At 36.9% G+C, this 27,795-nt stretch overlaps 1 protein-coding gene across 4 annotated transcripts in view; it reads left to right on the forward strand.

The window, feature by feature from the left end:
- The window catches only part of LOC139975994 (uncharacterized), a 47,033-nt gene extending 19,698 nt beyond the window's left edge, over positions 1–27,335 (forward strand). Inside the window, exons 5-13 of one of the 4 annotated variants that reach the window (XM_071984332.1) lie at positions 2,294–2,493; positions 13,175–13,353; positions 17,041–17,115; positions 17,771–17,869; positions 21,307–21,453; positions 22,305–22,457; positions 23,192–23,257; positions 24,347–24,442; positions 26,045–27,335. In XM_071984332.1, the coding sequence (XP_071840433.1) occupies positions 17,106–17,115; positions 17,771–17,869; positions 21,307–21,453; positions 22,305–22,457; positions 23,192–23,257; positions 24,347–24,442; positions 26,045–26,844 (1,371 nt within the window). In that variant the 5' untranslated portion in view covers positions 2,294–2,493; positions 13,175–13,353; positions 17,041–17,105 and the 3' untranslated portion in view covers positions 26,845–27,335. Of the gene's footprint in view, positions 1–2,293; positions 2,494–13,174; positions 13,354–17,040; positions 17,116–17,770; positions 17,870–21,306; positions 21,454–22,304; positions 22,458–23,191; positions 23,258–24,343; positions 24,443–26,044 lie in introns of all 4 variants that reach the window. The other 3 variants (XM_071984329.1, XM_071984331.1, XM_071984330.1) reach the window with 3 other exon arrangements.
- The last annotated feature ends 460 nt before the right edge of the window (positions 27,336–27,795 follow it).

The following is a 27,795-nucleotide window of genomic DNA, read 5'->3' on the forward strand; positions in this document are numbered from 1 at the left end:
TCAAATTTACTACTCAGGTCTTAAGTTCCGATCGAATTCTATTGACAAGTTGTGCAAAATATTGCAATGACCTACTTTGTTTACACGAAACAAAATACCAAATAGAAACAACCACCCCCACCCCCAATAAAAAAAAAACAGACAAACAAACAAAGCAAAACAAATGTTAAACACCATGTATATACATGCAGATATTAACTACAACCCAAAAAATAAATAGTAATAATAATAATAATAATAATAATAATAATAATAATAATAATAATAATAATAATAATAATAATAATAATAATAATAATAATAATAATAATAATAATAATAATAATAATAATAATAATAATAATAATAATAATAATAATAATAATAATAATAATAATAATAATAATAATAATAATAATAATAATAATAATAATAATAATAATAATAATAATAATAATAATAATAATAATAATAATAATAATAATAATAATAATAATAATAATAATAATAATAATAAAAAAAGAGTGCTTCGGCGGGGAATCGAACCTAGGCAGACATGAGCATCAATTTAATCTTAAATAAATTGTGATTACTTAGCAAGAAAAAGATGAATGAAAAAGGCAATAATTAATTTGAATTATTGTATTATAAAATGGAAGACAGAAAGCTAAAATTAACAAGAGATTACGCCTCATCGAGGCCATGGTTTCACTGAACGTTGAACATCAACCCAGTCCGAATCGACGTGAGCCCTCCATTGCAAGTCAGCTAGCCCACTTCTGGCCCGAAGGCCGGACTCTAAACGTAATCTCCCGGATGCTTTTGCGAACTAAGGGAGGATACGGAATTGGGATCCTAGGCCCGTATAAAAATTCCACCTTGGCGATGCCATTATAAACAAAGCAGTGTCTGTCATCCGATCGGCGCGATTCACACAGCCTGACAACAAACACCGACGCGTAGTGCTGTCTTCCAACCGTTCAGGCCACCACGCCAGCCTGGTGATTCTTGGGTCGAAATAATACCTAGAGTTCCAGATTGTTCCAAAACAATGTGATATGAATGCATACCATGCCCCAATTGGAGTATTGTACATTCGCACAAAAGTTAAACCGTGAAAAAAAAAAAACGAAAAAAAAACAACACGAAAAGATAAGTAAAACAAAAGCACACAAACACAAGACGTAAAATGACCTAACGCAGTGCTTGTTTTGGCATATTTCCAGTCACCACGATCGTTTTGATCGTCTTGATGTGGAAGCGCATAAATCAAAGTAGAGATGATGTGCCAATAAGGAGGATTGGAGGTGACACAGAGCAGTTAAGAAATTCTGTGTTTAAATCTGGATATGTTTCTCCGTGCGAGCAGACGGTTCAGTGTGCTTAACTTGCTCCTCTTCTAGCTCAAAGTCTTAACTGCGTCATGATATAGAAATCTGCATGCATCCCGACAGGCCAAGCCCTCAGATATCAACGTGGAGGGGGGGGGGGGGTATGATTTGTCAGTTGACAACTTCTAGCTATACTTTAGCGGACCCTAAACGTGACGGACTTAGTGAGTAAGATAATGGAAGGATTACTTCCGGTACGACACCTACAACAGCTATAAAATAGAAAGCTCCTGATTAAAACCCTAAGAGGGCTGCCAACTGTGACTGAAATAAACACCGTCGCGTTCTGACTTTACAGGGATGATAAAGGTCAGTCTCTTAACATTAGCAATTCCGTTAGATTTGTACAGTTTTTCCGATCATAGAATAGTTACAATACTACGTTGGCTTAATAGGTACATAGGAAAGGAAACAAGTCTGCTCTAATCTGAAACTTTGGACTTTTGGTCTCTACATTTGGACTTTTTTTGGGGGATCCAAATTTTGAATGGAAAAAAAGAGGCAACATTTTGAGATAAAAAGACAACATTGTGAGATTTGGGGACACTGTTTTTCTTTCCTAAGTCCTTATTAAGCCACCGTACAATGCTGACACATTGTGCACACAAAATTAAACGGCCACATGCAACCATCACAGTAGTCTACTGCTGTACACATGTAGGCCTAAGTAAAGGTTTAGTAGCTACAGCGTGATAGTCTGACGTCTATCTTGTCCGTGCGCGCATGCAAACAGTGATACAAGAGCGCTCACAATAATATCAGCATAAAATCAGAAGCGCTCGCTCCGAAATATTTGTCTGCATTGCATGCTGTACGTACACAATACATCCGCGCGCGCGTGTGCGTTGATCTATATACGAGTGTTTACTATACCGTCATACACAGTGGATTTTCAATGGAAAATATTTGTTGTCATTTTGTAGGCGTTCATATCAACACGTACTGTACTGTACTGTACTGGGCAGTTCTCTCTCCATTGCAAGCAGTGTAGTCTAGACGTTGGATATATCTTGACGTCGTTCTTCGCCTTAATTTAGTTGTTCGAACGACTCCAATGACGGCCCGGGGTTGCAGAGAAGAAAAGGACGACATTTGAAGACACAGTAAACATAACGTGATTACGGTTAGTGATATTTTACATTATCTGAAGTTATCTGCAGGTGCGTATCCAGGGGGGGGGGGCGTTGGGGGCGCGCGCCCCCCGGGTAAGAAAAAGAGGAGAGAAAAAAAAAGAGAAGAAAAAAGGAAAAAAAGAGGGGGGAAAGAGGAGGAGGAGAGGAAGCAAGGGGAAAGAAAAAGAAGAAAAAGAGAAAAAGGAGAAAAGGAGGGAGTTAAAGAAAAACGCCAAGACACCGGGAAGAGAAAAAGGAACAGTGACATTATTACAGCGCTGATCCCTAATATATACACAGGGTAGCCAGTGACGGATCAAGGATTTCGGAAAAGGCGTGTGCCTCACCCTACCCCTTACACCGACAACTCAATTTTTGACGTTTCCATTTTTCTTCTCTTACTCATGATCTATTTATATACTATATATGGTATATCATAACGCGTGTGTGTGAGTGTGTATATACGCCTTAATCAATTGTAGAACGGTGCTATGAAACCAACTGTGGCTTGTCTCGAACTCGACCGTATCGTCGGGGAACATGACAAATTTCGGGAAGGGGGGCGACCGCCCCCCCCCCCCCCCTTCAGCATATTATTTAATGATATCGCTAGTAATTTCAAAATAGAAAGTGCTTCGATGCAACTTACAAGGCCTGGGAAGTGTCATTTCCAGCGATCTGGGAGGCATTTCGGTCAAAATTTTCTTATACGCTTCGCGCCAACCATGGGGGCGCTACGCTTAGATAATTTGCCTACAGGCTTCGCCCTTTCCTTGGCAAGGGCTACGCGCCTGTTCGAATTTGTAAAGCAAACAGCAGATATCACATCATATCAGTGAGCATGAAAATGGCGTTCCAGGATGAACAGCCTCAAAATTGTCCGACTTGCCCGAAAAAAATAACCAGAAATTTTCGCGCGCCCCGCGCGCGTCCAACATGTTAATGTCAATATCATATAAGCAAGCATCGGTTATTACATGAAATATCTGCTATATTTTCATTTCCTTCAACCAAGTTTTATAATAGCCGTTATAACAGGTTGCAATATTTCTACACCAAGAAATTAACTGTGTCGGAATTTTCCAAAATTTCTGACCCACATTCTTCATCACAAGTCCCTCTACTCGTGCAATATTGACCGGTCTGTTAGGGGTTCAAGGAGGTTTTTCCAAGGGCGGCGGAACCGGGGGGCACAGGGGGCACGTGCCCCCCCCCCACTTTTCCTCAGGTTAAAAATGTGCCCTTTTTCTACATAAAAATGGAGGTGTCTCAAGTTAGCAATTAGAGGCCAGGGAACCAGAATGAACACTCGGGAAGGGCCGTTTCCGGCCATCTGAGGGGTTTGTAAAACCAAAAAATTTCTTGCACGCTCCGCGCCAACCGATGGTGGCGCTCCGCTCAGATAGTTGTGCATATAACTTTGCAAATCCTGGCTACGCCGCTGACTTTCTAATGAATTTCTGTGGGTCAAACTCAAAGCTATTTCGAATGGAAAAAAATCGTAAGATATTAACAAGAAATAAATTCTAATTCGGAAGATTCCTACATTAGCAACTACAACTACAACATTATGGGTATTTTTGAATTGAGTTTAATCACGAGAAACGTAAATTTTCAAATTCTCAACAAATAATGGGCTTAAAACCTTGAAAAGTGGGGCTGACGGATATTGTGGGCCGCGACGTAGAATCACCTACAAAAGCAATGATCCACAGGAGATGCGATGAGGTTGAACATGATGTGTGACTGGTGACAAACTTCAAAAAGGTTATGGATGGAAAAAAAGTATTGGGAAATACTTGGTTCTCAGGCAAAAAGTGTGCATCTGGTTGGTCATTTTCAAGCCCGAGAAGTGCCATTTCCGGTGATCTGGGTGGTATCAAAACCAGGAAATTTCTTGTACGCTGCGCGCCAACCGATGGTGGTGCTCCGCTTAGATAGTAATTCGCGCCCCCCGGGTTAGAAAATCCTGGATACGCGCCTGATCTGTATGCATGTATATCTGTCTGTGAAGTTAGCATATGCATAGTCTACAACGTAAACCTAGTCTAGGCCTATCAGTATATGCCTTACTTTTGACTCCAGTTTTATGCACAACGAGAACAGTGTTACGTCATGGACATGTACCTATCAGCAACTGAGGCATTTTGACGGCACTTAATGCTTTCTGGGATCACTGTAGAAAAGTCTGTAGGAGAGTTAAAATATGTTCGGTCGGGATTGCGCCAGTAATATGTCGGTTACTTCTTGTAGGCGCCATCGATGGCCATCTTCTAAATGTCATCCATCCATTAGCGGCAGGGCTATTATTCACGATGTTACCATAGCAATGGAGCGTTAGAATCGAAACGGAGCTATTTTTAAACGAATATACAAGTCCCATGGAATTGTCGTGAATTTCATATTTGTTTTGGTCATAATACGTTAAATACAGAGCAAAAGCTAGATAAGGTAGAAATTAGATTTATTCGACAATGAGCAAAGTTTACCAGTAGAAAGTCCTAGTATGTCATAATTGAATCCTCCACGCTACTAGGTTTTATTCTCGGCTATGTCTGCTGTATCTGCATTATCTGCTTTGTGTACCGTCATGAATACCGCACATTTCGATCGTTTGTAATGCACCGAGAGCTCGTGGCATTGTTTATGACGTTACCGTACCTGTTTTTATCACACTGTCTTTCAAACGCCTGCCTCAGTAAATCAGCCAGTTGTCAGCTTAATCCTCAAAAGGTGGGCATATAATTAAAGTACTAAGCCATCACAAGATTTTCTTCCTTTCTCATTTTAAGTTATTTATGATTTGTTTTATCAAAAAATTGAGCATGTTTTATCTATATCTACTTTTCAAGTTGAACTTTTATATTCTGTGTTTACCAACATTTGTTTATCAACCTTTTTTATTGAAAAAAAGGGGTTATTGTCTCTGTGAGGCTTGCTGATGTTATTTTAAAGTTGTTTAATAAAAGTTTTTACAATGAGTAACTTTACTTGTTTGTGTTTTCTTTCCATGTAACTTTACTGAAAATTCCTGTTTTAGAATTAAATTTAAACAAATGCCCTAGTAGTTATAGGGATTTAAGTTTACAAACCAAATTAGTAATTTTACTCCTCATATGTTGCTCTCTTTGCTCAACATACTCGTTTTTCAAGTAAATCTACACTGATATGACTAGTAGTATCAGGGATTTAAGTTTACTCAAATGGAGGGTACATTTTTTTTTCTGTGTTATAGACGAGTGCCAGAATCGCCGGCAACTCAGTGAAAGAAATGGAATTAAAGGCTTCCGTATAGGCCGCAGCCCATGAGTCGTGCTATCGTGTGACAACGTGTTGTCACACATTATCCTCTGTTCAGAATGACGTCATCGCAGATGTCATTCGTTCTCCGTGGAAAACTTAAGGACACGGCTCCCGAATTGTACACAATTTTTAACGCTTCTCGCTTGTATATCTATGAATATTGTTATTTCTCATTACCGGAAAGTTTTCTGAACATTTTCATCACGAAGTTTCACTACTTCAACAATCGGTGAAAGAGAAAACACAGTTCGATAATTGGTCCCAATTAATTCTTCTTCTGCCGACTGCCATAAAAATAATATCGAAATGGAAATTCTACGGTGCCAAATTTGACTTAAAATATGCACCAGATTGCATCTAAGGACGTTTAAAACTAAAAATTTCCCAAAGGGGAGGGGGACACCCCTTCCCCTTAGACCCCTCCCCCATTTCAGTCACCACTTCCAGATCCGTCGGCAAATCAAATCCTCCACATCCCACCCACCCCCAACAAAAAATCTTCGCTACGCCCCTGTCCGCGTGTTGCGAGATTAAGTGCCAATGTTTCAAAAGTACATTTTTCAAATGCGTGGTTTTGAAATGGGGTGTATAGGTAAGCTTGAACACCATTGGTGGTTCCTTTTGTTTAGGTTTGGTAGTGAGGTATTGCCCACGGTTTTCAAATTTTATGCCTTTCGTGGCTGAGGCAATTTCCTCTTTCATAAAGTTATGGAATAACAGTTTCTCTGTGAACGCATTCTTTTTCTGTAAGAAATCAGTCTCATTGTTACATAGACGTGCGTATCGTAAGACTTCCCCTGTAATGAAGCCTTTAAAAGTGGCAAGTGGGTGTGCAGAGTTTCTGTCGAGGTATTGGAAGGTTTCCGTGGGTTTGGTGTAGACTTTGGTGTCTAATAACCCATTGGTTTCAAACCTTGGACCTTTGAAGATTTTCAAATCTAGGTATGTTACCTCGGTGTGTAATATTTCTACCGTAAACTTTAAGAAGCGGTGAATTTCATTCAACCTGTTTACTACACTGTAAAACCCAACCGGTAGATGAGCTTTCTGAACAAGGGTTATGACAGTCAGGATGACTCAATAATGTTAAAATAAGCGTTACAACATGATTTACGTAAGTTTTATGCGGAAACGTAGATCAACGTATGAAGATATCGTTGTTTCAACTTGTGATGGTCGAGTATCAAAAGATTTCTACATGAAAACGACTGGAAAGAGAAGACTGTGCGTATTTTCAACAAAATTACCGGTAAGTGATCGCTCGCGCGCGTATATCGACTAAGTAGATAACATACGTCAGGGGCCAGCTTTTCCAAGTCTTGGATGATTTACGGTTCGTATTTAGAATGATTAATGCTCAATACAGTAATGATATTCGCAAAAATTCGACTGAATCTGAAATATGTTGTTAAAATTAGCCCAAGTCAAAGTTTAAAACTTGCAGCATGAAATTATATGCGTGATTGAATTGGATTAGAAAAGTTACTATTTCAACAGCCTAGCCTACAACATTTATAAGCTCCATTTCACGTTGAACGTAGGCTGTGCATTAGGTTAGGCTATAGAGCTTTACAGATAGGCCTAACCATTAACAGTTGCGCAGTGTGAGACAAAGGAGTAAAACATTCGGTTCATCAGCATGAGCTCATGTGGTTAATACATGGTACTGATTAGCAAATTTGAATGAGGTATAAGTTAGAGATATGTTTGTTGTGATTGGCAGTGATAGTGGTCATTCTGTACTAGCAAATATACAAACTATTATTGTTGATAAAAACAATGGATGGCTTGTAGTAAAATTGCATACATCTATTTTTCAGAGCCACATTGGAGCATACAAAGTGACAGAGACTGAAAACTATGATCAAGTAGTTTGTCCAGGTAATCTTAAAGATTACTACCTTCTAACTTCCTACACTATGAGAGAAGCTAAAGTGGTTGTGTTAAAACACTCTGTAGATATACATGAAGAACAACTGGAGTTACCCTAAGTTGAGTTGTCTGTGATAAAGCATGAGCCTTACTAAACGTTGAAAGATGCAGTACTTGGATGACATTTACATGCAAAATTTCTACTCCTGCAAGTAGCCAAGAGTAGATGTACAGTAGATCAGCTGCCATACTGCATATTTATGCAGTGCATTTGGTAAACTGCAGCTGAATGGGTTGTTGCACTTACTGCTAAAATATTACTATGTGGTACAGTACTGTAATTCTAAGGGGAGTGTACGAGACGATATAGCCAGCTTCTAACTCACTTACATTGTTCTCTTTTCATGCATAGGATTGCTCAGAAATTGATACTATGTACAAATTGAGGGTAGTGTTGTCACCAAAGGACATTCAGAAGGTGTCCCTTGAGCAACGTCCAGAGTCTGTTGAGAACCTTATGGAAACTTTGAAAGATAAGTTAAGCCTTGAAGGCAGTTTCTAAACGTTTACATCTAAACGTTAACCCAAGGAAGCGCTCCTACCCTGGAATGCTTCATCAAAACACAAAAAACCAAAGAGAGCAGAAATAAATTACTTACCAGACATTCCAATTGGAGAAGATGCAACAAGTATGGAGTCTTATTGAGAAAACTTTGCACAGAAGTTCAAAAGAGAAACAGGGACATGGACAGATTAAAAAAATGATGATAAGGACCTATGCATACCGTAGACAGGACCTGGTCTTAAATGCGCCAGCCGTCAACGAAATGGTAGAAAGATGCCCGCCTTATTTCTTCCCAGTGAAGTAAGTTCCTTAATTGTTCATTAATTCATTGGGGTGCTGTCTCCTTCACTAAAATTGGACATTTTGTTTTGTATTTTTCATGATATAGTAGTGCAGTGTATAATGAGTAATAAAAGTAATCACAGTGGGTGATTAGTGTTAGAGATGTTTTATTTCTTATGTATAAAATTTTGGTAAAATACAGAAAAAAAGAGATACAAAGTATGTGGTCTGAATATGGTGCAGCAGGGTGATCTGATCAGTAATTAGCATTTTAAGCATTTTTTAGCATTAGTAATTAGTATTTTTTAACCCATGGATGTCAGTCACCATTACTTATTTTGTTTGTCACTAATATCTGCACTAAATACCTGTAAAATTAGTTTATAACTGTATATTATATATGGTCTTACCCAGGATTCCGATTGGCAGTTGACTACCATCGACAAATGCACTTACAAGTTGCATTTATACTCTCACCTTGGAAAAGGCTTTCTATAATATTGCTACCTGGCAAAAGGGAGCCATCTTCTTTTCATATGGCAAACTTAACTAAATATTGTTTTCTACATTTCTCATTTTATTCTTTCAGTTGAAGGCTGAGTTTTCGAGGTTAAGCAACCTTGCTCTGGACAGCAGTTTCTTTTCTTCACTAGACCAACACCTTGACAGAATGGTGGAAATATTGTCAACCAGACAAAAGTTTCAGAACTTGTTTCACTTTGAGACAGGGGTAGGCTATATAACTCATTCTGTAGTGTATGGTATGATCAGATAATACAAGAGCTCATTCATCTATATTCTTGTTTTAGCAATACTTAAAATACAGTAAATAAGAGTACATACTTTTTATTAGAAATTACCTTGTGACAATTTAACAGTTACATTTTGTACAATATTACATGCAAAACTAGCATAAAGGTATGCTGTATTTGCCCCAAATATACCAGAAATTCAAATATGGTTACCTTTGGTAGCATAAAGGTACTGTATGCTGTATTTGCCCCAAATATACCAGAAATTCAAATATGGTCACCTTTGGTCAAAATTCTTACACTGTTTTTATTACCACCTTGGAGGAAATCTACTTTAATTTTGGTTTGTTTCATTTTTGCATTCTACTGTATATGTTAACAACACCATTGGTTTATTTGATCCATCGTAAGTACAAATTGTGTCCTGGATATAGATTCAAGAAAAAGGGACTGCTGAATATTTTTGCTAATTGACAGCTTAAACAATAATATTCTTTAGTTAAAGAAGTTAATATATTGCTGTTTTAGTGTAATTTATTAACAAAAAATAAACTACTTAAATAACCCTCTTAACAATTTAAAACCATGCCTGTGGCATTACATTCCATTATAAACATTCATAGTTATCATGCATCTGAAGTGTTTAAATAGTTCATGTGGTGTCCAGAGAGATATTGCAAAACTCCATTTGACTGGTAATTATCTTGTTTCTTGGTAAATCTTGAAAATGTGTTGAAACAAATTGTAATATGGAACAGGATGCCATGGGAAATTGTTTCTCTGCTTTTACATTTCAACTTATGAAGAATTGTTGATTGGGTGAATAGGCACCAATAATAATCATTGTAATAATCAAAGAGCGAAACAAAGTTAATTTTATGATATGCCGATGTTTTCTTCAGGCAGAGAAATGATATAATAGCCCACACCTCTAGTGAGTTGGAAGGGTCCAAAAATGTCTGAAAAAAATTCTATCGGGCTTAAACTCTAGTTTACATTTTCATTTTTATTCAGAGCCATTGTTTGTCAAATAATCACTTTGTACTTGCTTAGTTATGGAGAATTTCTAACAGCTTGCTTGCATCAATGTGATTGGTATCATAGTATATGTTTCAGAAATAATTTGCAAAATTTGAACTTACAAACATGTTCATCCTAAACAAAGCCCAATGAGGGATGTACTGTGAAATCATTTACAGGAAGTCAGTATTAATATTATATATACTGATAAAGGAAAATGCATCAGATATATCTGTGTTGTGATGAAACTATTCAAATCACAGTAATACAAGTGTTTGAAGGATCCAAAAACTGGCAAAAGACAGGATTGACAATGGAATTCTTTCAAAGTATTTTGTGTTCCAAATGGGTAAAAATAAAGTGCTTTGCTGTAAAGATCTAAAACAAACATTTTTCATTATGACTTTACTTTGCATGCAGGTTTTCATGAGCAAAGACTGTTGTGCTTCCTCTCAGATTATTAAAAGAGTTTTACAGAGTTGCTTTATCTTCTGATTAAAATGTAAGTTTTTGAGTACAAAGGACCAAACAGGGGCTATTTGCTGAACCCTGGCTTGATTTCATATACCCCTTTCTAGGATGAAAGGTTGTATGTGATTCCCCAAACATATCCTTAGCTTTCATGGGAACTAGTTTCATGGTAATTTTTAATACAAGGGATCAAAATACCCTGAAAAGAAATTTTTCATATCATTGAAAAGATGAAGTTCCTGTTCTATGCTTGGTTTTCACAATTGAACAATGCTCTTATCCATCATAACTAGTCTTTGTCATAAAAACAGATGCAAGAACAATTGGTCGCATCACTATAGCTTTGCTAATGACAACTTTAAGTGCATTCCTTTAGTTAATGAAACATTGGTGTTTTGAGCATCGTTGCCTATTTACATGATGATGTAATTATGATTCACCTATAAAACTATTTGCCACAAAATTAAAAGTCTTTAGCTAAAACAATCATATTGTAAATGGCTGAGAGGAATGGTTACTTCTTTCTTCTTGGCTTTTAACAACATTGGTTATTTCCAGCAGCCATAACATATTAATTTTACTTCTGTATCTCATACCAAAGAACACATGCACTTGAAATTGGTATTTACTATCTCAAATGAATCATGGAAATGAATGATTGCAGCAGGCATGTACCCATGCTCCATGTTCTTCTGTATCTCATTATTGATACATTTTGGCGTTGTTTCCACCGATAAAAGTATTAGGCACTTTTTATGCGTTTGATTATTTCTTCTATTTCCTTGTTAAAGTACATTGTTACTGACTTCAGAGGTTGAAAATAAAGTTGTGTTGTTAACTTAGCAATATATAGTTTTCTTTACTAAAATTGTCTGTTGTCATAACTCAATTAAATTGAGGTAACCCGCTGCCTAGAATATGCCAAGTAGCGTCAACTTAAATATTCAAAGTTAACTCTGGAGATAATGGAAAGTGGGAAAAACTTGAATTGGTCTTGTCAGTTTAACGAGGAAAGGCTATGCTGTATCAGCTCTAATGTTTTAGTTACCACAACTTGCCCAGCTTTTTCTCAAAAACAGATAAAGATTAAATTTGTTGGACTTTGCTGATATCTGTTGCCACAACTGATGAACATGAAGTGTAACAAAGTAAAACCAGTGAGTTGGTTGTAACCACTACTGTCAAGTCTTACTTATGGAGTTTCTGGGTTAGTAGAGTGAACTTAAAAAAGTTAAGGCAGCGGGTTACCTCGACTTTTTCAAGTTGTCTTGACGTGTTGGGTTTTACAGTGTAGTTGTTCAAGTTCCTGAAGTGAACCGTCGTAAAGCAATAGAATTTCATCTCTATAGCGGAGCCATTTTAAGATTTTATTATCTGTCGGTAAAATCTGGTTTTCCAGTCTATGCTTGACGATATCACAGATTTCCGGAGAGGCTTGGCTACCCATGGCGCATCCGATCTTTTGTAGATAGAATTGGTTATTGAACTCGAAACAGTTTCTTGTTAAAAATAAGTTCAATTAGTTTGCGCATGGATATGGAAGATATTTTATTTATTCCATATTCGCTTTTTTCCGCCTTTTCATAGACTTCTTGACATATATCTAATGCCTCCTCTTGGGGAGTATTGGTATACATGGCGACGACATCGAGTGTAGCAAGTACTATACTGCTTTTGGTAACGGGGTGGCTTCCACAATTTCAGAATGTGATTTGTGTCTTTCACATAGGTGCTTTGTTTTAATACAATAGGAAGCAAGAAATAGTCCACAAATTCCGATATTTTTTCGGTCGGTGATCCGTTTCCGCTTATTATCGGGCCCTACCTTAAAAATACTTCAGGTTGCGTTAGATAGGCCTAGTGTAAAACCGCCTACACCCCCTTTTCATTAATAAGTATATCATAATTATCTCATTAAATATATCTTGTTTTATGTTTTTTCTTGGGGTGAATCTGGTGTCATAATTTTCGCGCAAAAGAAAAAACGAATCGACGCAATAATAGTGTATCCATTGTACATGCACTGTTGAGCGTTGTTAAATGTGTCTATCGAGAAAAAATATGTGCACAAAAAAGCGTGTCTGCAACGTTTCTGGTTTTTCTAGTTTTTGGCGAAATGTTTCACCATTTTGCATCTAAGCACTCACAATTAACCAAAAATTTCCAAGGGGAGGGGGACAACCCCTCCCCCTAGACCCCTCCCCCAGGACGCAGATCACTAAAGTGCTACCATCGGGATGTCGGCCCCCCCTTTCTCAAAATCCTGGATCCGCCCCTGAAGTGTTTCCTCATGAAATTTAAGGTACAAAAAAAAAGAAGGACAATGCAATTGGCCACATGGGAAGATAAATCTTGCCAAGTCCAAATATTTATTTCTAACGTTGTCCTCTGATACCCGTTTCCTATTTTTATCCGTAATAATACTAGACTTCATCATGGAATGAAAACGTGACGTCATACAGTTTCACTGTATATATCTGTAAAAGGAGCGAGTGTCCTTTCTCCGTTTGTTTACAATATTGGATTGGACTCTAGCGAACATCTGTGCCTAGGCGCCCAGCTAGACACAATTTCCAACTCTGCAGTCATCAACGATATAATTACCAGTAAGTCTCACTTGTCGAAAATAGCTCTTTAAAACCCCTTTATCGGAAGGTGAAGAGGATAGCATTAATTTTTTTTTGCATCGACAGAGATGGCTGGATTTGTTGATTTGGATGGGGACACCAACTTATTGTTATGTTACACTTTTTGTAACGTTAGGCTTAGTTCCACGACATTCATATGTTTCGAGTTGTACAATCACACGCGTTAATAAGGCCTGTGTTGACTTGCTATATTACTAGGGAGTGTATACCAAGCCAACGTATATCCCGTGTTCCCAAAAAAATAAATTCTGCATGGTTAATCTTTGCTATATATTTCCTGTATGTTAGTGAAGTATTTTATGAAAGTGCTGCAAATTTAAAAATGAATATCTCCATGTTTAAAGGTATCAATGTTAGCTGGTTTTGTTCTCGTTATGTTATGGATCAAAACTTTCAATGAAAATGTGGAAAACAACTTGACAATTAAACATAGCAATTACAGTGTCTACCAAGGTATGCCACATAGTCTTGATTCTTGACGGGCTCCAAGAAAGGAAAGTCTTTTTCAAACCCTCCCAACTTCAGCACAAAACAGATAGAAAAATTCACAAACAACAGAAATAAACTAACAGCCCTGCACATTAACGTATACAACTCCAAAAGCCTAAAACTATGTTCCTCATCATCGTGGTTGTCCAAGTTTGCCTTGGAGTTATCCAATGGAGTTGCAGAGACAACAAACTCAGGGAGAAAGTTCCATGTACTTACTAGTTGGTAAGAAAAATAGTTGAGACGTGTATTTGATTTGCAATGCTTTTTGGCAATCTTGTAGCTGTGCCCTCTGATTTTGGCAGACTGATCAAAGGAAAACAATTTGCTACACTCAATATCTTCCAAACCATAAACAATCTTATAAGTTTGAATGACAGTAGATCACCTCTCTTTCTGTTGCATTTGAATGTAGGTAACTTAAGTGCACGTAATCTGTCACAATAATCATAGTTATACAGACCAGGCACAAAACATGTAGCTCTGTGTTGAACACTCTCAATACTGCTTATGTCCTTTGTTAGATGTGGGAGCCAAATAACATTACAATATTTTAGATGTGGCCTCACAAGTGCTTTGTATGATAAGATAATAACTAAAGTAGCATTTACAGCTCGAAAGGCTAAATCAAACCAAGTATGCTGTTTGCTTTGTTCACCTTGGTAGAAATGTGCTTGCTAAAATTTTAGGAATCCTGGAATAGCACCCCCAGGTCTTTCTCTTCACTTACGCTTTGCAATAGATTGTATTTAGTGTCATTATAACCAAGAAAGAAATAATGATGTTTTAGTATTGTTCCTTCCAAAATGCATAACATTAAATTTACAAATATTCAAGGAGAGTTGCCACACTTGAGACCACTGTTGCAAGTTGTAAACATCATGTTGCAGGACTGCTTTATCATTGTCTAGGCTGACTCTAGAATAAATATTTGTAACATCAGCAAACATTCTTATGATATTCTGCCCAACTTCTGGTAGGTCATTGATATAGATCAAGAACCACACTGTACCCAAAACACTCCCTTTTGGAACTCCACTGATGGGAAATTAGTTAATGCCTAATAATACGTTCCATACATTTGCCGACAACAGGGGTTAAGCTACCTGGTTGATAAAGTAGTTACAGTACATGGCTCAGATTTCTTTCCCTATTTAAATGGGAACTACTGCAGCATAATTCCATGCTCTAGGAAGTCTTCCTATGCTTATAGTTGAATGAAAAATTCTTGTTAGTGGATCAACAAAAATGCTTGACATTTCCTTTAGAAGATGTGGTGGATGAATATTGTCTGGACCTGGTGATTTACTAGGATTTAATTTCTCAATTCCTTTGCTTACAATATCCTCAGTAATAGCAATGTGGCTTAAAGTCTCAATAAATCCCCTATCAGCCAGCAATGGAACCTCACCCTGTTTTTCTTTGGTGAACACGCTGGTAAAATCAATCAGACTTGGTGGTAGAACCATCAGGCAAAATGAGATCACTTACAGATGTGGTAACTTAAGATTTGCTTCTAACATATTTCCAAAAGTGATTTGGGTCAGTCTATATTTTGGTGGCAACTAAGCCCTCATGAGACCAATTGGTGTCTTTAGCCCACAGAATTTTTTTTTCAAGCAATTTTAAAAAGTTCAAAATCTTTAATTTGCCTAGAATACTTGTCATTTTGCCAAGCATGTTGTTTCCTCTTAACACTCTTTAGAGTTTCGGCAGTTATCCAAGTACTGTAGGCTTTGGATTATGGCTTGGATAATAGACAGACATTGGAACGTATGCTTTTAACACTAGAATAATATTTCAGAGCAAATTCATCCCACATTGCATCAAGATTCTTTCCAAGGAACCTATCATCCCATTTGATATTACTCCATTCCTCTGAGAATTTAGCAAAATTACACTTATCGTACCTCCAAGATTCTTTCTTTACACCATAAAATTTGGAAACACTTTATAAAATATCAAAGACAATAACACAATGGTCGCTTTGCCAATTGGTGAAAAATTATCCACCTGCTGCATATATCCTCTTCTTCCTTTGACAAAATTAAATCCTAAAGGTGTGGTTCATCGCTACAGGTACAGTACTTCGGAATCTCGATGGCTGATTTACTTGTTGAAAAATGTTCTCAATATGCAACTCTGAGTGAGATGTCACTCAGAAAGACCAATCAATACTTGGATAGTTGAAATCACCAACGAAAACAACAACACTAGCGTCAGATTCCACAGCTGTTTGTATCATTTTATTCAAAATTAAGGTCACACGCTCTTCTGGGTACTGTTATCGTTGGAGCCAGTAGTACACCAAGATGCATCACTATATAAACTATTTTTATTATAAACATTTCGAGTAACTACCTGTGTTTTCTCAAAGGCCCTTGTAATACTTCAAGTTGACTTAACACTGATATTATTTACTTATCCTACTGTACAGTAGACCTTAGATGGTGCTGAGTAGGACTACAGTAGTACTGTAATACTACAGTACTGTAGTTTATGATTGGTGTTTGGTCATTTTTATCTTATGGAAAATTTTGTGACCAGAAATATGTACCCTTATAATGATGTGTTAGTCAACACAACAAAAAACAACATTTATTGCAATGATGATCACTCCTCTGAGGCAGCATACTGTGTACAGTATAAGTAGCTAATGTTTACTGTTATCTAAATATCATTCTAGAAAACTGCAATAAGTATCTGCTGCATATATATATCACAAAGTAGGAAATTATGTGTGTTTAAACAGTAAAGCTAATGATTGGGACCAATATTGCTCACAGTCCTAACTGTTTTCTTTGGAATGCTTTTTTCAACCTGTAAACATGAACAAGTTGTTTTTAATGTGATTTATGTTTTATCAACAATCGACAAATCGGACATGGATCTACTCTGCCTATCATGATACATATATAGGTTGGACCTAGCCATTTTCCATTACTATATACCCACCCATGTTTGCACCCCTTCTATCCTGAAATTATTATTATTCCTTGTAAGAGGTACAATCTGAAATGAGGAAATTGGTGCTATATGCCTTCAGTGCATCCCATTGAAACAATCTCATATCTGTGCCACCAATCATCTATATATTCATGTTTTAGTCTATTTGCTTTGCTCAAGTTAAAAATTGTTCTTTCTTTTGTTGATCAGGTTTCTCATTTTCATCTGTCAGACAATACGGAAGCCCTGCTTCAGAAGTCCATACAGAAATCAAAATGATATGGGGTAAATGTTTCATAATTGCTGTACAATGGTGGGAGTAAAAACCCTGAAATATGTTCCATAATTATATGTAAATGACTGCAGGAGTGGCAGTCTGTAACCATTTTACAGTACATCGTAACTTCAAAGTGAAGGTTTTGCGAGAATAGAAATCAAAGCAATATTTTAGCTGAATGGAGTTAATGATATTGTAATAAGGAATGATAGGGTGTCATTGGACTAATATCTTCAGACCCTTTCTTGGGTTCTGTGTGCATAATTACTGCATATATGTGTGTGACATGGAGAGATTCAGAGATTGCCTCAGTCAATGTACTGAGGGAGGGAGGTCAACACAAATCACCATTTGTGATGACCTTCCTCCCTCAGCCAGAAGCTTAGCTTGAATTAGTAACAAGTGTTTAAAGTAATTGCCATCAAATTTGCTCTTCTTTTAAAAAGTAACCACAGAACAGCTGCTGTTTTCATTATTTTGATTTCATTATAAAATTCTTACTGCTGGTTGTTAGCATGTTTCCTAGATGCCTTCTCATGTAAATATACTGTAGATTTATGATTGAAGACTTCATAATTGATCGCTGCAAGCTATTTTCTGCAAAACAAGCAAAAACAAATAATTACTAGGACTTTTAATTCTTCTTTCGTTCTATTTCATCAGGTAAAGTCCTTCATCCAGGGGAATCACTCACAGAAGTGGTTGACAGTGAAATTCATCTCTCAATGGCTTCCTTAGAATGCAGACCAAGGCTATCATCCAGTAATCTATAATACTGTACTTCCTTAAATGTTTAAATGTCGCAATGAATAGCAAATCTTATATGATTTTTAGTGGTAAGGGACCCAGATACGCAAGAGCCTGCCCAGAGGCTTCTATTGTTCAGTGTCTTAATAATTCTATGGAATAACCCTCCTGGCAAAAATTCTTTGTGTTCTCTAAACTATATTTGTTTGTGGTCCATGTGCCACAAGTATTGAACGCCAAAACCGACAAAAATGCAGAAACAAATTATGTAAACCTAAGTCATTTATGTGAATACAAATTTATGGCCACATAATGACCAAGAACAATTCAAGTCTTTATGTGGCAATATTAGCACCTCCACATAATGACCAAGAACATTTTATGTATCATGGGATCCTAACACTACCGCATAATGACCGCCAATTTGAGTAGTTCTTGATGAACACATGTTGACAATATGTGGTACCTAGTCACTTGAACATTTTTCTGACAGCATTGTCAACCAGCAGTTCAAAACCTCAATTCTTTTCTTAGACCAAATAATATACAAAACAATGGTTTGAACAGTACTCACCTTTGCCATATGAAAATAAGTAATTTTATGATTATCGGATTCTGTTTGACTATTAACAGATAATGATTTATACCGTTATGCGAAAGGCATGCACCTGCAATAAATTTAATTTCGTTCCCCTTGTCGTAAACTATGAACATTGATCGGTTTTGGCTTTAGGAATGGTAAACACAGTTAAATCTGACAGGTTGTTGGGTGTGGTTGTTATTGCACAGTAGCCGGTATGTAATATTGTAATGAGCAGCACACAGGTTGCTGGGTGTGGTTGTTATTGCACAGTATCCGGTATGTAATAATGTAATGAGCAGCACACAGGTTGCTGGGTGTGGTTGTTATTACACAGTAGCCGGTATGTAATATTGTAATGAGCAGCACACAGGTTGTTGGGTGTGGTTGTTATTACACAGTAGCCGGTATGTAATATTGTAATGAGCAGCACACAGGTTGCTGGGTGTGGTTGTTATTGCACAGTAGCCGGTATGTAATATTGTAATGAGCAGCACACAGGTTGCTGAGTGTAGTTGTTATTGCACAGTAGCCGGTATTTAATATTGTAATGAGCAGCACACAGGTTGCTGAGTGTAGTTGTTATTGCACAGTAGCCAGTATGTAATATTTTTATGAGCAGCATACAAGTTGTTGGGTGTGGTTGTTATTGCACAGTAGCCAGTATGTAATATTGTAATAAGCAGGACACATGTTGTTGGGTGTGGTTGTTATTGCACAGTAGCCGGTATGTAATACTTTTATGAGCAGCACACAGGTTGCTGAGTGTAGTTGTTATTGCACAGTAGCCAGTATGTAATATTGTAATAAGCAGCACACATGTTGTTGGGTGTGGTTGTTATTGCACAGTAGCCGGTATGTAATACTTTTATGAGCAGCACACAGGTTGCTGAGTGTAGTTGTTATTGCACAGTAGCCAGTATGTAATATTGTAATAAGCAGCACACATGTTGTTGGGTGTGGTTGTTATTGCACAGTAGCCAGGATCTAATATTGTAATAAGCAGCACACATGTTGTTGGGTGTGGTTGTTATTGCACAGTAGCCAGTATGTAATATTTTTATGAGCAGCACACAGGTTGTTGAGTGTGGTTGTTAATTGCACAGTAGCCGGTATGTAATATTGTAATGAGCAGCACACAAGTTGTTGGGTGTGGTTGTTATTGCACAGTAGCCGGTATGTAATATTGTAATGAGCAGCACACAGGTTGTTGGGTATGGTTGTTATTGCACTGTAGCCTGTATGTAATATTGTAATGAGCAGCACACAGGTTGTTGAGTGTGGTTGTTATTGCACAGTAGCCGGCCAGTTATATTGTAATGAGCAGCACACAAGTTGTTGGGTGTGGTTGTAATTGCACAGTAGCCAGCCAGTTATATTGTAATGAGCAGCACACAGGTTGCTGGGTGTGGTTGTTATTGCACAGTAGCCGGCATGTAATATTGTAATGAGCAGCTCACAGGTTGCTGAGTGTGGTTGTAATTGCACAGTGCACGGTATGTAATATTGTTATGAGCAGCACACAGGTTGCTGGGTGTGGTTGTTATTGCACAGTAGCCGGTATGTAATATTGTAATGAGCAGCACACAGGTTGTTGGGTATGGTTGTTATTGCACTGTAGCCTGTATGTAATATTGTAATGAGCAGCACACAGGTTGTTGAGTGTGGTTGTTATTGCACAGTAGCCAGCCAGTTATATTGTAATGAGCAGCACACAAGTTGTTGGGTGTGGTTGTAATTGCACAGTAGCCAGCCAGTTATATTGTAATGAGCAGCACACAGGTTGCTGGGTGTGGTTGTTATTGCACAGTAGCCGGCATGTAATATTGTAATGAGCAGCACACAGGTTGCTGAGTGTGGTTGTAATTGCACAGTAGCCGGTATGTAATAATGTAATGAGCAGCACACAGGTTGCTGGGTGTGGTTGTTATTGCACTGTAGCCTGTATGTAATATTGTAATGAGCAGCACACAGGTTGCTGAGTGTGGTTGTTAATTGCACAGTAGCCGGTATGTAATATTGTAATTAGTAGCACACAGGTTGTTGGGTATGGTTGTTATTGCAAAGTAGCCGGCCAGTTTTATTGTAATGAGCAGCACACAGGTTGCTGGGTGTGGTTGTTATTGCACAGTAGCCGGTATGTAATATTGTAATGATCAGCACACAGGTTGCTGGATGTGGTTGTTATTGCACAGTAGCCTGTATGTAATATTGCAATGAGCAGCACACAGGTTGTTGGGTATGGTTGTTATTGCACAGTAGCCGGCCAGTTATATTGTAATGAGCAGCACACAGGTTGCTGGGTGTGGTTGTTATTGCACAGTAGCCTGTATGTAATATTGTAATGAGCAGCACACAGGTTGCTGGGTGTGGTTGTTATTGCACAGTAGCCGGTATGTAATATTGTAATGAGCAGCACACAGGTTGCTGGGTGTGGTTGTTATTGCACAGTAGCCGGTATGTAATATTGTAATGAGCAGCACACAGGTTGCTGGGTGTGGTTGTTATTGCACAGTAGCCGGTATGTAATATTGTAATGAGCAGCACACAGGTTGCTGGGTGTGGTTGTTATTGCACAGTAGCCGGTATGTAATATTGTAATGAGCAGCACACAGGTTGCTGAGTGTGGTTGTTAATGCACAGTGACCGGTATGTACTATTGTAATGAGCAGCACAATCTCCTCCCCTCAACACTACCACTGACAGGAATTGTGATTTGTTCTGTTGGATGTAGTTTGTTTCTGACTGTATCAAATCTCTTTATAGTTTATAGCCTATTGCAGAGTAGGTTTTCAGTTGCATACTTTCAAACATCATTTGAGACCCTCATCTTGATTAATTCTATATATACTGTACTTGTTTATTCTTGCAGAGAAAGACCTGACTGCCCATGTTATTCTCAGGACTCATACTGGCGAGTATCTGCTCTGCTCTTTGGGATATGGACCAACACCGCAGCAGAATTTAGACTTGGTCCTTCAACCGCAGGAAGAAATCACATTTAGTGTGGAGGGATCAGGTACGGTCATGCAGCTATTGTTTTGATGATTGTCTGAAAATTGGGAGTAAATTTAAACAATTTTGTTAATTAAATATGTTTTAATAGGTTCAGATGACATCTCAAAGAATTCCCTCACTATTGACCTGGAATTTTAGTAGTTTAGCTAAAAGTTTCTAGGCAAACTCTTTGGGAGGTTCTGACCCTCCACATGATTCAGTGTTTGGTTACAAAATGAAATCCCTCATTAAGGAATGTAGGGTTTGAGACTGGCAGTTAAGTGATTCTTGAAATTTGTGTGACCATTTTTAGACTATATAGCATATTTGTTTACCAAGTGGTATGGTCCAGTGACTGAAGGCGATGGCTTAAGAAGCATGGACAAAAGTAATTTGGATTTTTTTCATCCAAGAGAAATCTACAGTCTTCCCTTCTGAAATAGTCATGCAAATTGTATAAGATCCAAAATTACCAAAAAGTGTAAATTAGGTAGGCTCCTGATGTGAAGTGAGAGTAATAAGCCATTCAGCTTCTAGAATAACAGTCTTCCAGCATCGATTGTATTGGGATAGTGATTATTGTAATGATGGTGTCACATGTCTTGTACACAGTAAATCATTGTATGTTTAATACTGTTTTCACATGTTTGGCAAATTCATAACTGATAACAAAGTTTGACACTTTTCTGATTGGAATTTCTTCAATTTCACTTCCAGTGTGAATGTTTAATTTGGTTATATTTTGAATATGTTGTTTGAAGATATATATTGAAATTAAGTTGAGTGAAAATGATTCTAATGGTCTTGGCACTGATACCCCTAAAATTGAAAGATATCCCTTTGTTTTAATTTAAATTACTTTCTCAATCATAGGAGTTGTGTACCTGACAGGTTACACCATACCAACTACAGAACCAGTAAGTTACTATGGTGATACTGGATTTGATGAAGAAGCTATTGAAGACTGTGGAGAAGTCCCTCAAGATCAGGAAGATTTCCAGCAAGAGTGGGAAGTAGCTGCTTCAGGTTTGCTGGTTACTCTATCTTTGGAAATTAACATTTAAAGTGACTATATGATGATGCCTCAAGTGCTAGATAGAGTACTCGACACTAGCAGTTTGATATTAATAGCTTTGAGAGAATCTTGTGTTCCAAATGTTGTTTATATATTAACATAATCAGAGTCAGGCAGTCCTTGCGATGAATTTGGTTCCATGAATTTATACTTCATTTTATCGCTCCTGCATGAAGATACTGATGAGTGCTCATGATAGTACCAGGTCTTAGGCACATATCTGGGGATGGAGTTATATCTCACACAGACTGGGGCTACATTCTATTAAAATTACTGGTTTATCAAACAAAGTGTAACATTATTTGAAAAAAAAAAAATCTGCTAGTGCCTGTTTTGGGATGACCTACCATCATCCTCTCATCTGTGTTGAACTTATCTGCTACAATACCGAGTCCTCTAGATTGTATAAGTTCCAGTTTAAATGAACAACTTCCACAGAATGACAAATGTCTCTTCAGTGTTCTACCTTGATGATATCATTAAATTAAATACAAAGGTTTCACTGTATGCAAGAAAATATTCCAACTTGATTCCTTTCTTTGGCAACGGATGCACTAAACTGACATTAATATTCAGTAATGTTGAGTTTGCCAGAGGCTATTGTTTTCTATTACTGGAAAGTACTACCTTTTAACATGTTACTTTATGAAGGCTTGAAGTTTTTAATAATTATATTTTTATTCAGAGGGAACAGATGTCACTGTGAAGTCAGAAGCACAAAAAGAAGATGTTCCACAAACTTGTGACCAAGGTACTTACTTTTACTGCTTAACACATTAAATCAGGGCAGTTTTAAGATCACACAAATACTTGTCAAAAGCTCACACGTCTTCAACTGAGTCTTAAATTCAACTTGCTGTCTATTACAACTATTTTTTGTCTATTTTTTGCAGTATTTTCCAAAACTTTATTCTGATCTTTATTTCTAACTTCGTGAAACAAATGTGGTATGTGAATTGTTTTATGATTTTAAAATGTACTTTCTGTTAGTTTTACTAACAAAAAAAAAATAAGGAAAATGAAAGGGATATAAAAATAAAAATAAAGAATAACAAATAAATGGGACATTCTAGATAGGGGTTGTTGTCGACTTCCTTACTGCAGACTTGTTTGTTAAAACTTTGTAATGATCAGACTGAGCAAAGGTCATGGTAGCTGTCTGAGTTGGTTAGGTAGGCATATTACATAGCTTGCTCACAGACAGGACACACAAGACAGCGTAATTGAAGTTTCAGGGCGAGTGAAACCCTGACCTCCTTTGAAGAATGTATAGATATATTTTTGAAGTATGTATACATAAGTTTAGATATAAATTTGTATTTGAAGTATGTATAGATATGTCTTTGAAGTATGTATAGATATGTATTTGAAGTTTGTATTGATATGTATTTGAAGTATGTATAGATATGTATTTGACATTTGTATAGATATGTATTTGAAGTATGTTTAGATATGTCTTTGAAGTATATATAGCTATGCATTTGACATATGTATAGATATGTATTTGAAGTTTTTATAGATAGGTTTTGAAGTATGTATAGATATGTATTTGAAGTATGTATCGATGTGTATTTGAAGTATGTATAGATATGTATTTGAAGTATGTATAGATATGTCTTTGAAGTATACATTGAACTGCAAACAACTTTGATACTGCAGCTTCTTTGGTCTTCACTGCTACTAGTATATACTCACAGAATACCTCATCTGACCTACAGTAGCTTAGAGGTTACTTATTTTATACCTTTTCGAGGCTTTTTTCAATTGATGTGTCTGTTTGTATGTGTGTGACATTCTGGTTGTCAAGACATATTATGCTTTCATTTACCTGTCACAGTAGGAGAAGTCCACTCTGCTCCAACAGAGGCCAATGAGGACAATTTAAATTACCAGAACGAACAGATGGAAAGTTCTGACAGGCTGTCATCGCACGGAGGTGAGGGAACTCCATCAATTCATTGTAAAATGTTTTGAATTGTGCATCAGCAGCTTTAGTCTGTTTCTCTCGAACAGAGACTGGAACATTAAGTACTTGATGAAATACACATATGACAGATTATTTGGTTAAGCAGAACACAGACATATTAATATCCTTTATTTTGCCCTCCTGCAAAGTATACATTTTCTAATGCAAGATAAACGGCAGACCATCCATATGCTATATAGCCTTTTGCTATAAGTTTGTCTTCTTACTAGAACACTTTTGTTTTACAGAAGAGAAACAATCATTTTCATTCTGTATGTTTTAAAGAACTTTTCAAGAATTCTGTTTTTCCACTTAAATTTTGTTTGCTAGGCTTCTATTTTTGCAGCTCAGTATATTTGATATACATATACTCAATATTCAAGTAAAAGAAAACATGGGCTCTGATATTTGTTTTTCATGAAAGTCATTTATGGACAATTTGTATTGACTATGACATGCATGTGGACAAATACAAAAGATAGAGCAAAAATAATATAGAAATATAACTTACAGTACATAAAGATATCGAAATTCTCAAGATTGTAGAGAATTGAATTATGTTACTAGTGTTCCTGATTCCAGAGATAATAGAATTGTTAAAATAATTTCAGGATGTCTACAATATCTCTAGTTCACAACTATAACTTTTGAGGATTCTTGAGGAATTTGGGTCTTGCTCCTTTCAATGTTGTGGAACCTGTGGTTTGGAAAATGTAAGTGTAGTACATTGGCATGATTCAGAAGTAAATGAAATTTAAAGTCTTTCACTTTCACCAAATATGGAAATATGCAACCAATCTTGATAAACTGATTATGCTGTATTAAAATACAAAACAACAAAAAATAAACAAAATGGGATGTGGAGTTAGGAGAACAGGTAGGCAAGGATGGGGTGGGGGATATGTTTAATTATTAAGTATGTAACCCTGTAAAGGAATGACATACCATTTGCACTTAAATTATAGTAGTATTGCAGCTAGTTGTTTTATGTAGCAACTATCTGAATGTATGAGTCCATGGTTTCAGTAAAGAAACTGCTTGTATGTTCAAAGATAAATTCTTGCTTAGTAGTTGCCTCATGCATTTCAAGTTGTCCATCTGTAACCATCAAGTGATTGTCATGTTTTTTAGCCATTCATCTGTGTGATGCTATTTTTACTATCTTCTCTTTTCTTTAACATACTTTCACTTCATCTCAAATGTCTTGTTATTGTATGTGTTACTGTTGTTATTGTATTTGTTGCTGTTGTTATTGTATTTGTTACTGTTGTTATTGTATTTGTTACTGTTGTTATTGTATTTGTTACTGTTGTTATTGTATTTGTTGCTGTTGTTATTGTATTTGTTACTGTTGTTATTGTATTTGTTGCTGTTGTTATTTTTTAACTTCTCTCTCACTCTGTCTATCTGAAATGTTTACTTTTTTTCCATCTGAATTGTTGTCAGTGTATATTACTGTATTAATATTTATCCAAATCAACTGTTGTTTGGATATCACCATATGTGTTATACAACATGTATACATTTCCTTTGTTTTTCAATGATATCATTCTTTGTTTTTCTCCTTCTTAGATGAGATAGCTGTAGTTCAACTTGATGATGAAGAAGATGAAGCTTTCACCGCTGTCAAATGGAGGTTAAGTGAATCTACAATGACTGGTCACCAACAGGAAGGACAGTCCCAGCAAGCAATGCAGAAATGTCTTGCATGTCCAAATCTGATACCATTCAGAGGACAATTTGAGGACAATGAAGGACAGTTGTCTTCCAATATTGTTCTTCATTGTAAGAGCTGTTTACAAAGATTACAAGGCAGTGGAGGGCACCAAACATTATCACCAAGGTATAATAAGCCAGCACAGGATCAAATGGGAGCCAACAGAAGGAAACGTCAGTCCTGGAAGTCGTCTTATTCTGTTCCTCAGAACTCACAGACTGGACGGGTGTATGGAACTGACCAACGAGGTGCTGGAAGTCTCAGTTATCAACTTCCAGATGAAAGACAGCATAGGACAATCAAAGACAAGCTTTGTAGTTACTATTGTTCATACTGCAGCAAAGGTTTCTCTTCCTCGGCAGGTCTGAAGGTACATGAGCGAATGCATACAGGAGAGAAACCGTATAAATGTCGTTTCTGTCCAAAGGCATTTACTCAGTGCACAAATTGGAAGAGTCATGAGAAAACACACACAGGAGAAAAGCCGCATAAATGCTCCTACTGTGAGAAAACTTTCATTCGTACAGACGCCATGAAAAGTCATGAGAGAACTCATACAGGAGAGAAACCCTATCGTTGTCAGAACTGTCCAAGAGCCTTTGGTCAGAGGTCAATGTTGAAGAAGCATGAACTCCTTCATCATTTTGATTTATGAATTTATGATATAAACTAGAGAACAGTGGTTTACTCCCACAGAACACAGCTAGTAACTTTATGGAGACAGTGGACAAAATACATGGCAAAGGTAATAAACTTGAGGACTTGGTTGTACACCTGTAAACTTGAGGACTTGGATTTACACCTGCAAACTTGAAGAGTTGGTTGTACACCTGTTAACTTGAGGACTTGGATTTACACCTGCAAACTTGATGACTTGGTTGTACACCTTCAAACTTGAGGACTTGGTTGTACACCTGTAAACTTGAGGACTTGGTTGTACACCTGCAAACTTGAGGACTTGGTTGTACATCTGCAGAAGAATGAGAACTTTGTTACTAAGTCTACAGAAAACACTGATAAGATCAGTATTCAGAGAGTTGACAAGAATCTCTAACATATCAAAGGCTATGATTCTTTCCTTTCATAATTACTTGAAATAATATTGTTTGAAAAAGTGAAAAATAATAAAGAGTGGGTAGCAAAACATTTTCTTGGTCCATTATCTTCCCCAAACTATTGAAATCATAGTCTTAGCAGACCAGACAGACATGATGGCTACCTGAAATTGTTATATAACCAATTTTTATGTCTCAGATGTGAAAAAGTTAGAAGTTCTTTATTAGTTAAGTCATATATATCGTTAGCCCCCTTCAGAGTTCTCCTTTCTCTGTGTTGCGACATGTTCTTTGAAATTATGGCCGTTTATGGCAAAATTTCGATTATGAGTCAATGCTGCTGACATTATGTATGGAATTGGATTACCTACTTATGAACTACCAATACAGATGTTTCATCGGGAAAGTCTATAGAAAAAGTCTGACTTTGTATGACAAAGTTTTCACCCCCCCCCCTTAAAAAAAAAAACAGAGGACAAAATTTTGGCATTTCATCAAAAGTATTACTTTTTATGTCCCCATAATTTTCGTTTGATTTCGAATTTCCGGTC

The sequence above is a fragment of the Apostichopus japonicus genome, chromosome 11 (assembly GCF_037975245.1).
Source record: "Apostichopus japonicus isolate 1M-3 chromosome 11, ASM3797524v1, whole genome shotgun sequence".
Lineage (NCBI taxonomy): Eukaryota > Metazoa > Echinodermata > Holothuroidea > Aspidochirotida > Stichopodidae > Apostichopus > Apostichopus japonicus.